The sequence below is a fragment of the Micropterus salmoides genome, unplaced genomic scaffold (genome assembly GCF_014851395.1).
Source record: "Micropterus salmoides isolate LMB-PRFRI ecotype aquatic unplaced genomic scaffold, ASM1485139v1 Ms_hic_scaffold_1123, whole genome shotgun sequence".
NCBI lineage: Eukaryota > Metazoa > Chordata > Actinopteri > Centrarchiformes > Centrarchidae > Micropterus > Micropterus salmoides.
Window position 1 is genome coordinate 1 of NW_024040179.1, and position 16,519 is coordinate 16,519.

General features: G+C 40.3%; 1 protein-coding gene across 1 annotated transcript; it reads right to left on the reverse strand.

Moving 5' to 3' along the window:
• Positions 1–3,296: 3,296 nt before the first annotated feature.
• Positions 3,297–15,559, reverse strand: LOC119898439 (arf-GAP with GTPase, ANK repeat and PH domain-containing protein 1-like). The gene is made up of 3 exons (XM_038712611.1): positions 15,364–15,559; positions 10,116–10,265; positions 3,297–3,499 (listed from the first exon to the last, which is right to left on the reverse strand). The coding sequence occupies exons 1-3, from the start codon at positions 15,557–15,559 to the stop codon at positions 3,312–3,314; spliced, it is 534 nt and encodes a 177-aa protein (XP_038568539.1). The 3' UTR covers positions 3,297–3,311.
• Between the last annotated feature and the right edge of the window lie 960 nt (positions 15,560–16,519).

The following is a 16,519-nucleotide window of genomic DNA, read 5'->3' on the forward strand; positions in this document are numbered from 1 at the left end:
AAGAATGCGTAATAACCATAGCACCCTCCTTTTAGGATTCTGTGTAAGTTTAGCAGTCAACTTTCTCTAAACGCAAAAAATGATTTCCCTATCCTCCCCTAATTGCCGATGCAATTTTTTTAACCACAATAAATTCAATCAATTTAAAACTGTCAAATATAACTACTTGATTAAAAACCATTTTTGAATCTTTCATTAGAGAAGAGGTTTATGAACCGATTTAGGAAAAAAAAATTAATTCATCAAAATAAAAGTGAATTGACCCCACTCCTTCTGTTCCAAACACAATGCAGCACATTTGAGTGCATTATAGTTCGGAGGGTGAATGTCTTGCTGTACGAGTAATTTTACTTTTAGTCAACTTTAGACTGCAGGATTGTTGCAATTATGCTCAAAATGTACAAACATGCAAGTAAAGTTTGATGCAATTTGGTTGGATTGTCTGTCTGTCTATAGAATTGCTTCAAATCTAATCTTGTGATGGAGATAAAGACATTAACACTTTCTTTACTTTAAAAACATTGAGGCAAGCACTTTTGGTCTTCTCCCTGATTTCTGTGACCTAAGTACGAGTAAATCTTCATCCATAAAACTGGAAGAATCAGGAAGGAGACTCTCATCACAATTCCCTACATTCCTGCACCTCTCGCTACATTGGACAAGGTAAAAAAAAACGAAACAATGAACATTTGATACACTTTCTTTAAAAGAGAAATACATTAATGATGCTCCCTGACAGTCTGCATTAATCAGAGGGGGCTCCCCCTGAACACAACTCTTTATCGGCCATCGATTTTCCAGTGGGTTTATGGCGAGCGACACACCGAGAAAGCTCGTCGCGGGCGGCTGCTGGGAAACACATTACGGGGCTGTCAGTTGTCTCGCCATGCATCCTGCATCATTCTTTAAGCACATGAGAAGTTCATTATACCACACAGCTCTGATATTATTACACTAGGATATTATGGACTGTGTCCATTGTGCAGATCCTTGGTGGAAGTGTAGCACCATAGACATAAGAGAGAATTCATACATTATCCAAATATGGCTTTAAGTTGATTAGAGAGAAATCTTGCTTTCCACAGAGTTGAATTAAATGCATTTTAAAGTCAAAACAATACTCTTAACTCGACTAAAGCTTTTTTTTATAGTTTGCAGACAAATGATTATTTCTGAACTATTAGTCTGCCATTTAGCCTTTCATAATCACAGTAATGAACTTGAGGTTATAAAATATGTCTAAGACTTTCCCCTACTTCAGCAGCCATGTAGAAGAGTCTGACCAAGTACTGTAGTACCGTATTTGGAAATGAAGGTGCAGCAACAGTTTCCTACATCCTACACGTCCCATGTTGACCAAAATGATTTCTCACCTTAAGACGAGCACGCCGTTTTGATTTATGATGCTTCACAACCACTAAAATTCAATTTCAGCCTGCATTGCACGCTTCTGATTACCCCGTAAATGAGATAAACTGATAGCAATTTATTCAAGGATCCCACCTCTCCTTTCCTTTTTTCTCCTCTCTCTCTCCTGTTCTTTCAACAGGAGACACAACTCACATCCCAGACTTGGGTGAATCCAATATTTAAGCAATACGTCTGTATTCCGGAGCATTCAGCAGAACAGACAAGGTGGTGCTAATAGAAAACCTCTCAGAGAACCATGAGAGAGATAGAAAACAATGTGCGTGTTTGATGACGTGAGAAACATTCAGAATCTGCCTCCTGCAGCCTGATTACTCTTAGATTTCCTCTTCAGGACGTCCAGGAGCAATCTGACTTGGGTAAAGCACTTATTGACGACATTTGATGATGCTTGATAATGCCAGCCATCGCTCATTCACGGCTTTAATGTGACTGTGTAACTCTGCTAGGAGAATCCCATTAAGAGCTAAGTAATGTCAAATAAAACAGAAGTAGTGGACGTCTTGAATAGACTACACTTGAAAACTATGCAAGGAGCTTCAAACTGCTTCTGTACACGCATAGCACGTGCAAGTAACCATGCCAAAACTACAAAGTGATCAGGTCTGAGATTTCACCAGTATTCTGATGTGACCACATACTACTAACAACAAAAACAGCACCACTTATCTCCAAGGTGTCGATGATGTTCACTCTAAACAACAATGTGGTCAACAGACCCATTCAGACTTTAAAGAGAAGCTGTCAGAGACCATGATAAAAAAGCATAATGATTATAAATGCTTAGCCCCATTTAGGAGGCGTCAATGCCATTGTTGTTGTTATCCGGCGTATCAATCTTGTTGATTGATCATCCCGCTCTGGTGACATCAGTTTTATGGCCTCTGAAATGCGTCCCAGTGTTTTCACAATGCCATCCAATTAGGGTACTCCATTCATCACTGGGCTGGAGAATCATTATTAATTGGGTGGAGAGCCGACTGCCACTCCCCTGCTGAGGAGGGCCACGGCTTCTGGAGATCAGGCCATTCAGATGACGGTAAAAGGAATGAGGGCTACGAGGGTGCACTGTGCAGGGGGCCACGTAGAGATACCAAACTACACACCTTTATGTACTTTATAGGCATGTTCAGTTAGAATACATGCTCTTTTTTCATAATGGATGGAGAAATTTGTTGAAGTGGATCACCGAGTCATGATGTGCTTTGTTCAATAAGAAATAAGTGAACGCATAGAGTATAACATGACAATATTAACTCCAAATTTTGCCTGTTTAAGTCTGCCACCTCCTTCTAGCCCCTAAATCACACACTACTGTGGAGGCATATAGACCAACCAATAGGAGTCACTTGTTCACCTCCAAGGACGTGATCTCTCACTAGCTTCCCAACTGCAAAACTACAACCAATTTTGCACACTGAAGAAGTAGCTGAAACATCTAGGGTTTCACTCCTCTATGGCGAACATAGAAACAAATAAATTATTTTAAATAGATTCAGGTGTGCAAACTCTCCTCTTTTTAAAAAATGATTTCTATCCAAATGCAGCACAAATTTTGACAGAATTTCCAGAAAATCAGCAAAAGAAAATGTAAATTAATACACGTTTCCAGGCACTACCGAGTTGGTGGCACAAATTCATCAGGTACTATTAAATCACTGCAGAAAAAGAGGGCACAATGCAATGATGTAATTAAAAGAGTGCCAGGCAAACCTCAAATGGTGGAAAAAAATGTAGAATGACAAATATGGCATTTCAGGTCTTAATTTAAGGGCCTTTACAGTTTCCTCAATGATCCACACAGATCTGACGTTTTTGCGTTTATATGTGCATAAAAACAGGTGGATGGAAATGTGCTTTTTGTTTCAGAAGTTTTGGTTATTTCAAAACTGTAGTGATGAGATTTGTGTTGTACCTTCATTGCCTGCAGATAAGCCGTCTGGCTTCGTGATGCCCGTGCTCTTTTTCCGTCTGTGCTTCTTGCGGTTGGCATGTGGCGAAGGTGGTGGCTCAAGTTTTGGACTTGTGGCGCTGCCCACACTGGAATTCGCAGGATCACTCATTCCATTGGCTGAAAAAAAAAACAACAAAAAAACACACAGACAGACACAATTGTTATTTTTTTATGTTAAATAAATAGGGGTGGTTTGAATTTTTTTTGTTCATCTCTGTTTTATATTCGCTGGCCATGTAAGTTTGACCGTCACAGCTTCAGCTTGGTATCTACCGTTCCACACTGGGTTCAACTTACAGTCCTACTCATAAAAATACACCAAAGCAATTACGCTGCTACAGAAGTCATATTGTTGGGTCATATTTGTTGCTATGATGAACCATAATATACAGATAAGGAACTGCAGATGAAGATTTTTTGTGTTTAACTTGGATTAAAGCTACACAATATATCGTTTTGAGCATTGTCATCGCAATGTGCTCTAGCACAACAGTCACATTGCAGAACGCAAGTCAAATTAACTCAAACACCAACTTTTTTGCTGCTTGATACAAAAGGAAAATTCTTATTTTTCATGACTAGTCTACAAGAGGACTATCAGATGTGACATCATTTACTCCGATTAAAGGGTTCTTGGATACATAGAGTTTGTTGCTAGTGACTGACAAGCAAGCTCTGCATGCACAGCGAACCACCAATCACAGTATTGTTCTTAATCAGTTTATCAAACAACCAAAGTAGGCCCTGCCCGCCTTAGTTGTTGACAACGACTTGAAAATGAGTGATGAATGCTCTTTTATTTTTTATCATTTGTTGAAAATATGTTTAATGCATTAAAGTTCAAGAAAGGATAGTTAGCATTAAAAAAAAGTATTCAGACTAAAAGGACTTTTTTCAGGTTATTTATTTTCTATTTCAATGCATTTTTCCCTTCCAAATCACCCCAATAATTCAAGGATGCTTAATTCTTTTCAAATAGAGCAATTTAGGTAATTTGGTGAAAATTTCTGTATTTTTTCATGTCGCAATATGTATCGCCACTAAGAAAAATATTGCAATGTTAGTTTTTCCAATATTGTGCAGCCCTAATGTGGACTGTTGATTAGTCTGAGAGTAATTGCATTAATTGATTTCAGATGAGGCTGCAAGTCCAGTGTGAAGAAACCGATGCAAGACACATTAATGTGTTACATGGGCAGAGTATAAAATAGTTTTGAAAAATGTGAAACTATTCCTTTAAAAATAAACTAAACTGGCAGCTTCAATTTAACTTAGTACAACTGAAAAAAAAAAAAGGAACATACTGCTATGTATCAAACGTAGGAATCATTTTGAAATGACACTGAGCAATGAATAATGAATGATATTATCAGCAATGAAAGACTCATGCAAAGTCGAGGCAGACTAGAGTTGGAAATGGCTTTGAGTGCTCCAAAAGTAACAATGTGGCTGGGGCTTTGGGTAGAGTGAAGGACAGGTATGGGGCTATCAGTGAACAAATGGTTACCTAAGTTAGCCTGTGGCAAAGCCCTCTATATGACTGTCTGAGAGTGACAGGGGGCTAAGAGCCGGCTTTGTTTCTTGTAAGTGATTTTATAAATGTGATATTAACCTGTGATACCGTTGGGCAAAGGGATAGGAGGAATGGGATGATAGGAGGGGGTTGTCAGCTTGCCATCTTTCTGATTTCCTGACATTTGACATCACTTTCCCTTCTTTCCCCCTCCGGATGCCATTATGAATCTGGGAGCGGGGGCCAGGGGCCTGGGGGAAGCAGGGAGGGAGAGCCAGTAGATGGGCCCCATATTGCTCTCCTCTTACCACCCTGTGTGGTGCTGGCAGCCTCCTCCATTGTCCCCCATCAAAAGCTCATTGTAGTGTGGCAAACTCCATTCATTTCCCTGTGCACCGTCCCAGCCCCAGGGGTGGAGTGCAGGAGGACAAGGGGCTCAGGGATTATTGCTGTTGTTGTTGCCAGTTGCACATGCTATAATGTGCGCCACTGTGCCATTAGCCAGTGTACAACATTAGGCCTAATTCGGTCATTACCTTTAGGGAGATGGGGCTGTCTTGGAGGAGTTAAGATGGGCTCAGCAGGGGACGGAAGATGCTAACGTAGAGGGAGAGTCGAGCTCCGAGGGCCCGGGGATGCATTGTCTGAATGTGAGCAAAATATATAGGCGACAACACCTGAGACACACATTGTTATGTCTGTGCTTGACTTAGAGATTAGTCATTACTGGAAAACATTAACAAATGTGTTTAAAATATCAGTATATTTTAGTTGTTAGAAGATAACGGACCATACTTAGCAGTATGAGAACTAATATTTTAGCATTAATTGTCAAGTGCTACTTGGAAAATAAATAAGAGTGATGATATTCCACCACATTAATAAACATAACATTGGTGCTTGTGCTGGACCACATACATTAAGCTCTCTGGTGTTTGAATGGCAGCACGCAGCCACACATGTAGCAGCTCCTAGTCGAGGCGTCTGTTTCAATTTCCCTGCTCTCTTACAACAGCCCCCCTGAGACGAGTCATTAGCTGGCTCAGACAGCTGGGGGCACAGGGGTCCTCCATGTGCCCCCCCCCCCCCCCCCCCCCCACACCCCCCGTCCTCCCTCCCCACCACACCCTCTGCTACCTCCTCCCTCTACATCCCAGCGTCTGTCCCGCCAGCACAGCTCCGTATGGCGGGTGGAAGACTTGAGCTCCAACGTGACAGCCAGCATTTGTTTAATGTCGCTTGAGGTTAAAGGGGAGGGCTGCCCCTCAGGGCCCCCAACCATGTCATAAACACCTCTAATTATCAATTTCTGCCCCTAATGTTGTGGAAAATGACCCTGGGCCTGCTCATCCTGCACCTCCTGCATCTGAAACATATACAGGGTGATACACTTCCCTTTGTTTGCACCAATCAGGCTTTAAGTAGTCTGTAACATGAAGGAAATGGATAAAAGTAAAGTTCACATCACTAAGCAATAATATCAAACCACCTGAAACCTAATGCTTTATATAATGCAGTCTTTAAGTGGTTCTCAGCTCCAAACTATACATGACTGGTAGATTATATTTCTTAAATTGAGAATTATGAAGTTACAATTGGACTGATTCTGGGAGCAGAGTGTTCACTGTGGCATTATTAGCTAGCTGTTAGTGTGTACGAGGGCCATCAGGACCAAGCTGGGTAATGAAGCGCACTGGGGATCAGGAGTCTCTTTCCCACTCAGCCACGATCACCTGGGCAGCAGAATAGGTATCAGCCTAACCTGTGATTACAGTGTATTACACTCTCACCACGGAGATGACAGTTTAAACATGCTTCAGGATGAAGACTATGGGTGAGACAAAGAGGGGGCTGCTAACAGCTTCCTGCCTTTACCAGTGCAATACTGACAATGAATGAATGAGAATGGAAAAAATGGTGTGAGAGAGAGAGAGAGAGAGAGAGAGAGAGAGAGAGAGAGAGAGAGAGAGAGAGAGAGAGAGAGAGAGAGAGAGAGAGAGAGAGAGAGAGAGAGAGAGAGAGAGAGAGAGAGAGAGAGAGATTTCATTGTTATTCAAGAGGCTCCGGGTGAGGAGCACTATGATTCCACCAGGCCCCTTGACATGGCAGCCCTGCCTGTCCTCAATCAAAGCCAACGGCTGCAATTAATGGCAAAAATTAGAAACAATCACCGCCTCCCCCTTATTATCCTCAATTAGAGCGTACTAATCAAGGCCTGATCGCGCTCTGCTGCTCTCTCCAAACTAAATGTCAAACTTCATTACGGCCTGGCGTAGAAATCAAACGCCCCACATGCTATCACCCTCGCATCAGGAGGCCAAGGTATAAAAAACAGTGCCACAGGAAAAGGCTATCTGTGCATTAACTACCTGTGTCCTCATATGCAAACTTAGAGGACAAAAAGCACTTGTATATAAATAGAACCACATAGCAGAACAGAGCTGCAGCACAAATGTCTCGGGAGGATGGAAAGAAAAACATGATGCAAACTTTTCATGGAGTTCTACAGGTGGGCAACTTGGACAAAAATACTATTGTGATAATTAGGACAGATTAATCAATATATAGTTCACCATGAATTAATCTCTTGATTATTTTATTATTATTGTGTTTTTCCTCATAAAATGTAGGAAAATAGTAAAAAAAAATGCTAATTACGACTCCCCAGAGTCTAAAATTACATTTTCCAATCGCTTGTTTTGTCAAGTCAACAGTCTAAAACCCACAAGATATTCAATGTGCTAACATATAGGGCAAAGAAGAGCAACAAATCCACACATTTGAGAAGCTGGAACCAGTGAATGCTTGTAAAAAAAATGACTGAAGCTTTAATCGATTGTCAAAATTCTTGCTGGTCAACTTCACTATTAAATCAACTACTTGTTCCAGGTCTGCTTCCCACTATGTACAATTCTTTTGTGTTTTAATACAACAAAATTGCATGATTTAAAAAAACAACAACAGTACATTTGTTAGTTGGGACAGATTCTAGCATAATTTCACTTGTTATATTTTTTTTGGAAAAGACAACTGTGAACCAGGATATCTCAAACTTCTTTCTAGAAAAGATAATATTGAATTAATTATTGAATCATTACCCACAGAGATCACTGGTCTACAGAAATCTCTTGCCTTCAGAAAAGTGATATTACTCACACTCTGACCATGACTTAAGTTGTAGTCGTCAGTGAGTCCATCACATTGTACCCATCACATTGTTTGAGCCTCTTGCTTTTAATTCAGGTTCAAAGATTGAGGTGTACACCAAGGAGAGCAGGATCTAAACAAGCATTAAGAATGGGTGTCTTTATGAATGCAAGCAATAGAAAAATTGGGCCGGGATTTAATCAAAAATCTGCGCTCAATATTCAAGAGACGATACTACCTCTGCTTCTGCCTTTGCTCAATAGGTTTACAAATGAGGACATTCTTTAAATAATATGGAAATGGTTACCTGGCTAAGATGCATTCATTCTCCAGTGAATCATCAATCTGCTGTTTTTGCATCTCAGAATCACATTTTATGTTAACCTGCAACCTTCACCAAGGATAATGGAGTGATTGGGCTCGGTTCAAGTCAATTCAAATGGCAAAACATGAGCACCCTTCACTGTGGAACACCCTCTATTGATTATTGAAGGCGCATTAGGATGAAAGATAAGAGGGTCACATTTCAATCAAGTTTATGTTTTCTGATGGTCCAGCCACACTTTACACTACAGATATATTCTGCTGCTATACTTATGATTCCTATCATGTCAGGAGACATAAAAACAAGATATGCAGAGAACGTTTATGAGCTACAAAGATGTTGCTTCTAGTGTACATTATAAGTCTTAAACTGTCTGCACTGACTATGCACTGATTACAGAGACACTCCTTCCCATAGACGAGCAACATATCTATCATTTGACGCAGCGTTTCTACTATTATTTTCAGCTCATTTGCCTCATTCGAGCTCATTTGTGGTTACCTTAAGACTAGCATAAAAATAATTGAAGAAAATAGAATAATGGAGCAAATTGTGGATCTGATTTAGTTGAAGACTGGGTGCTGGTTAATGAGCTATGTTAATATTGAGGGCTTTTCAGTTTACCAAACATGAAAATGGGAAATTCTATGCATCCTTATTTTCACAGCACAATGTTCAGGAATTCCTATTTGTCCTCTGCAGACCGGCCGCCCAACGCACGTTCACAAACATCCAGTATGAAGCTTTTTTTTCCTCTCCCATACACACATTGTAATACAGACGCAAACATGCTCTGTGGAAAAAACTCACATACAAACAGCTACACACACACAAAAATAAATCAGCGAGAACACACACACTCACGCTCATTTATTTGAGGACCCCACGAATCTAAGTAATTCTGCTTTGGGCATGCTGCTGATGGGAGACAGGGGTAGGGGGTGATGGAAGTGCCTGCGTCCAGGCAGAATTGATCGTTTGGCAGCTCCAAATGAGAGACAGGCTTGTCTGTGGAACCACGAGGGCCGTGCAGTTGGACTCCAGCAGCGCTCGTAAAGTGCGCTCTTTAAACTGCCGGGGCCCCTGGGAGCCCATGGGGAGGGGGGGAGCCGCCGCCGTGCTAATGAGAACTACCAGAGTGCAAACATGCATGGAAATGACTGTTATTCTGTTGATGTGCATTTAAGTGCTTTTTTACTGCCAACCACAAAGAGAGGGAAATAACTGGTGATGAATGGTACCCCCAAAAAGCATTCATTTTCCTCTTCGAAAGAAAAGAGAGGAAAACAGACGGGGGTGGGAAGGGTGGGGGGGATAAGAGTATGATGGAAGGTAAAGACAGGATGGGGGGGTAGACATGCATGGTGAATATATCATCTTACTTCACTCAAGTACAGTGACAAGGTGCAATGTGACACAGAGGGAGTAAGTGGAGATGCATCGATGGCAGAAAGTTAACCTTCACTGTTCTGCTCCTCTGAACAGGGAGCTTCTATCAAAGAGCGGCAGCCAAAAGGTCACAACGATCACAGCCCTGATCACCTAATTATGAAAATGAGGCTTGTTCCACCTGTCTAGGAAACTCTGGAAAATGGCATCTCCATCACACCACACGTCTAGATCAGATCCCTTCATTTTCTTTGTATTCACTTTTGCGGTAGCAACGTGTGAATTTAAATTGCACTATGCATGGCGAGGACTTTGGAAGGGATTAAGGGAATGGAGAAGGTAAGGAGTGCAGGCCTTACGTGCTCCGCTGCTAGTACTGGTGTTGATGGCTTCATTCCACTGGTCGGCGCTGGACACAGAGAAGGAGCGTTGGTGCATGCCATCTTTACTGCCACCAAACACCGATCCGCCCGTCTGGAGGGATGTACTACTGTTGGAGTGAGGAGCGCCTGGAAAATAAGTGACAGCACAAGAAAGTGAATCCTGATTTCTCATGTTCTCTGCACCAGTTTGAATTCTACACTTAGCCTGGTAGGGTTGTTTTCTATAAACAAAAAAAGTCTGCAATGAAGTGATAATAGTGTAATTGAGTTAACGGTTTTTGGTCGTTTCTACAGCACTGCAATGCTGCTGCAACCTTATTTGTGCACATCCTTCTGTCAGCCAACCCCCCTCACGCAGGCGCATGCACACACACACACACAAAACCCCTCTCCCTCTGTCTCTAATTAGCCCTTAATTAACAAGATACACTCTGAACGCTAATTATCTCGCCTCATCCCTCTGACTGCCACATCGATCTCCACTGGCGTCAGCAGGCGTCCTCTCCCTAACTTCCAATCAGACGAGCCACGGACGCCTGGCTCTCTTTACTAATTCATGGGCTAGGGTGCGCCATGTGCGGTCCTTCCCTCCTGTTCGCAAGCAGTCGCTACAACACATCCTAACTACTCTGAAAAACACATCGATACACTTCATGTCACCACCAGTCATGTGAGGGGAATCAGATGAACTGGTTAAGCTGTAAAATGCATCAAACTGAGTATAACTGTCATGTAATACAATCATTTGTTCCAAAATTATGTGATTTTATTCTGAAAAATTAGGGTACCATTGACACTAATTAGAACTTATTTTTGTATGAGCTACAAGAAAAAAATTGGTTGTTAAATAAAATTAACCTTCTTAATAAATTAAAAGTTAATTTTCACAGTATTTTTCTCTAAAAGCTGACACAATAACTCATTTAAAAGCTACACAACTACATTCTCAAAACAATACAATTGAATGAGGTAAATAGTCACTGATTTGACATTTCAAGGTAAAAATTTCAGTGGTTTTGTTTTTGGAAAACAAGCCATATCTCTGATTTTCTCAACAATGCTTTCTCATCTTCCAGGTATCACACATCAAGGCCTTTTATTCAATAATCACAAGAGAATATCAGTTTCTGATTGAGGTGACAATAACAGAAAATATAGTGTGTGTGGGTCGTGTGTAAAGTAAACTAAGCGGCACGGGTGCTTGTTAGGATAATATGTCCTACTCATTATCTAGAGTAATAAGTGTATCAAATTCACATAATCATGTCTAATTAGTATCAGTAATTATCTTGTTGGGCCCAGGAATATTAATCTTCAGGTCCCAGAGGGGAGGGAGCACAATCGCAGCAAGAATGGGAGAGAGAGCGAGGGAATCATGCTGAGGAGCACTGACTAAATTAGCATGCTGAAATCAGAGCGGAGGAGGAGGGGGAGGCAGAGCAGAGGAGTAGGGGTACTGAAAAGAAAATATCAAACTTTGTTTAGTTTTTTTTTAAAGTGATGTCTGAATGATACATACGATAAGCCATGACTTATATAGAAATGCTTTTGGTTGCTTTTGTTTTAAAATGCATTTTACACCCCCCCCCCACACCCCCACCCCACACACACACACACACACAACAGTACCTACTTGCAAATATAAACGTTTAATCACCTCATTGTTTAGAAGTAATTCTTTATTATCTTTTATACTACAAACATCAACATTTTTTATTTCCAGTGTGTAGTTTGACTATTTGACCCCTTAAAAAAGAACCAAAAAAAAAAAAAAAAACTGATAGATAACTACAAAGCAACTTCGATTGATATTTAAAATTCAACAATCACGTCTAATTGTCAAATTGGATGCTAATGATTGATGAATTATACATGGCTGTATCCATTAGTCCCCAGAGACCACTCCTGCATAAAGGGGAGGATAATGTAATTACAGTGGAGAAATAATCAGCTTGTGGCATTAAAATAGCACTGTATTCACAGCTCCAGCCAGGCCTGACTAGTACGTTTTACAGATTTAGCAGTGGCACTACGGTGGACTGACAATGGTGAACCTCACAACTGCAAACTGAGGTCTACAGGATTTGACTGAACACTGAATGCTACCAACTTTAGTGCTCTGAATGTCAAATACAAATACATCAAGCATTATTGAATTCTTTAAAGCAATACATGTTTAGAATATTAGATTATTTGGGATTTATTATTATTATAGACCGAAAAATAAAAAACTATGACACTGCAGAGCAACAGGAGTAAAAAAGTTAAACTGTTAACTTTATAGTGCAAAAACATTAAATGCTGTTTCATAAAGGCCCTTTGCATAAAAAACATAATTTTGATGATATACATCCAACCTTATTCTGCCTGTTCTCTATTGATGATCTTTTTTTTTGTAGTAAAAATTGAACAGCGATCAAGCCACTGGTAGAAACTAAATAAGCACATTTACTCAATTAGTGTACGGGTACAATTATAAGGCTTGAGCATTTCTACTTTTTGCCACTTTCTACTCCACTATATTTCAGAAGGTAATATTGTACATATCACTGTACTTAATTGACAGCTTTAGTTACTTTGTAAATTAATTTAATTTTACATACATGAAATACATTTGTTTTTAAAAATAATATCAAATTTATAAATTAAGCTAGCAACAGAATAAAGTCCACCTCAGCGAGCTACAACATTAAACTGCTTCTTCGTTCCTACATTTTATGCATCAGCAATAATAATAATGATCTGATAATGAATAATATAACACTGACAGCAGCCATTCTCTTGTATAATGAGCACTTTTACTTTTTATACTTGAAGTACATTTGATGATAATACATCTGCAATTGTACTTGAGTAAAATTTTGATGAAGGTCTTTCTATTACTTAAATAAAATAAAAAAAATCTGAATACTTCTTCCACCACTGCATCTAGATACTGTAATTAAAACCATCATTACCATTACCACATAAGAGGATAGTCCTGTTCAGCTAAATTCAAAGTGATACTTATCTTATTAAGCAGGTTACAACAATACATTTAATTTGAACTCCTGTGCAAATTCTCATTACTTTGCTTAAACTTAAAAGTACAAAGAACCATTATGAATTATTTCTTGCTAACTGTATCACCATGTGTATAAAGAGATAACAAAAACCACATAGGCTATCCAGGGCTGGGGTGTTAAGTAGAGGCGATGGATTAGCAGGGAGCAGCGCTGCCTTGCTTCTCATTTCTCTTTAGGCTGGGGCGTCAGTGGGTTGATGAGCCGTGACGAGGCTTGACCCCTCTGTGGAGTTGTTGCCATTATGTACAAGAAGTGGGATAATGAAGCATTCATGGTAATGTGGGCTGGGCAGCACATCATCTGCGGCTGTGTGTAATCTACCACCATCATCCTGACCAACGCCCAGACGTCCCCATCCACCCCTGATACTGCTGCTGCTGCCGCACACAAGTCACTCAGATGTTCATATTCATACCTATTTTTTATTCATAAAAGCTGTATGCATTTAAACAACTTCACCATTATTTTAAATCTTCCATATGGCACTACCCTACTTTCTTTACATGTTGCACTTTTAGGACAAATTTAGGCCATTCATTTAGGCCTTATAATGTATTTTTGTATTGTTAGAGGATTCTTGCAGGCATTTCCAGCTTAAAATGGCCATTATCTTACATGGTTCCTATGAATTTTATGACCTCTTGATGTAATTTCCTCTTAGATGGTCGAGGTAATATAAAAAAACAACAACAAACAACAACATTAAAGACGGACCAAAAATTTCTACACACAAAACAGATCTTGATAAACTATTACTCTATAGTGGGGATTCCTGACCAGGGGTACATACAGTTGTGATAGGGCACATGGAAAGATTGAGGACAAGCTCAGCTAATTTGGCATTTGTAATATAACGGGTGGCTTTGATGAGTCTTTGGTAATATGGCTGAGGGGGAGCATCAGACAATAAAGGACCCACTACTCTATTGTGTATGAGGCCAGATTGCCCCAGTGTTGGCTACAGAAGTGTCATGTTGGTATTGACAAGGCCTGCTGGTTAGTGAGTACTGAATTCAACAGTACTATAGATTAGAGACAAATTGTGGCACAGAGTAAGGAGGGAATGAGCTACACTTTCATGAAATCTCCACCTCTTCCACATGCATCTCTCTCCCCCACAGGATTGATTCAAAGTGACTGGGCCCATTAATACTTTGATACAATGTATCTGTCGCTGGTGACACGGCAGGATGCGTGTTAACAGGGAGGATCATATTTAAATGGTTCCGCTCAGCACCCAGCAAAGGAATTAAACCTGGCCGTTTGGCAAACTCGTGGGCGCATGCGTTCTCTCATTTACTCTCTGTCTTCTCAGCCTCTCCTCTTCATCTTCCCATCTCCCCCATCCACTCCGCCCCTCCTTCACTCCGTCGCAATCCCTCTTCTCCCAGTGATTATAAAGGTCTTTAGATCTAAGGAATGAATGAATTACCAAAAGCAGAGACAAGGCTTGTGATTTGGACGCCGTGAATGAAAAATTACCCCTTTGTTCCCTTCATCAATTGCACGTCTAATGAAATCAAAATCCCGATCACATAATCAGAAGAGGGTCCTCCACCCAGAGAGAGACCCGATGTGATTTGTAACCTTTCTTTTCCTAAGTGGAGATTAAGGCAAATCTCCCACACATTGTTCCCTGATGCACAAATGGATGGCAACTGAAAATCCTAGGAATGTGTCATTGAGGTGTCCAAGAACAACAAGAGGAGACATTGTTGGGTTAGAGAAAAAAAAATGAACTTGGAGATAAAACAAACCAGTTGGTGCCGTTTTCCCACAACCTGGTCTGGCCTGTTTTTCAAGGCCTTTTGTCTGCCCCAGTGACTCTCCTCAACCCAACGCTCAAGGTTAACAAGTTTGCGGGATGGAACAACCTCGATCCAACGTCCTCTGCTCTGTAAACTCCTACATCTTTCTGCTTTTGACTGATTAACCCATTCAGCAGTGGCAGCGCCTTGGCCAGGTTTAACAGTAACCTGCCTGGCCAGTGCTAATGGTCCCTGCTGACCCGTCTTTGGCACCTTACCCACTCTCAGCCAGTTAGCTTTAGCCTGAGTGATGGAAACGCTGTGCCCATTTCACAGCCAATGAAGGACCCCTCCTCCCTCTGGGGATCACTTTGCTAATTAGTATTAATTACTCTTAATCCTAACCCCTACATCCAATCACCGGCTTCCCCTCTATAAGCCTGCCAGACTCTTTGCAGCCTCCAGGGGCAAAGCTCGCTGGGAGAAGAGCTCTATTTTTAAACTTGAAAGGTGGAGAAACCCTGGCACGATGCTCAGGGCCAAACAGTTTTTTGTTGCTGTGACCCCCACTACCATAGAGGATGAAAAATAACTGGGTCAGTGTCATAGTGGCATTATAGTAAAAGATAAATAAACCAATTTTTTTATATTTCCTTAAACATGGGCATGATGTTTAAACATTATTTTTAATTCCCTGTTTAGTAATTTAGAGAATGAATAGATTTTTCATAGACACTCATTAAATAATCATTGTGTATACTATGAGGCAGCTAATTTGCATGAATGAACTATACAGACAGTAGATAATTAACCTGTTGGGACCCATTTTTATAATTTATTAAAAACTGAGGACATAGAGAATGTGGACAGTAATAATCATTGAGTAACAATTAAATATTATAACTGTGATTTGTTAATCCTTTTGAGTAGTACATAAATTATAAGACGATACTCCATCCTTTCAAATTTAAAAGTGAATTGTAGTATTATGTGGTATTTATTGAATACTACAACTGCAAGTGAAAAGACTTAAAATAGCTTTCTGTCTTAAAAGAACTGGATGTGCTGTGTGGATGTGTGGCAACTTCAAGATGAACATATTTCAAAAAAAGTGTTCACAATCCAGGAATATTATTAACACTGACAAGAGCGGCAAGTTTTACTATCCCTTAACGGGCTCATGAAAAGGTATTTTGTATACCGTTTTCATGACACTGATTACAGTAAACTGCATGAAGTCCGCCTGTCTTACACGCATGTCTCTCTCTCTCACTCTCTAATAAAACATCAACTGTTGTCCATTGTATGTTATAAGAGCCTAATTAAGCAAACACATTGCTCTTACTAGTGTTAAAAGATCCTTGATCATATTTTCAAAGGGTTGGTCACTTCTGCAAACACTCTGGTTTAGTTTTCTGACCACACTCGAAGACTTAACTGACTTGTGCTGTACCATGTTTGTACCAACATATTCCAGTAGAATCACTCAATAAGTTGTGATTGCAGAGGTGTCTGAACCCATAAAATGCATATCTGTATCTTAAACATGAAAACTGCAAAAGAAGCA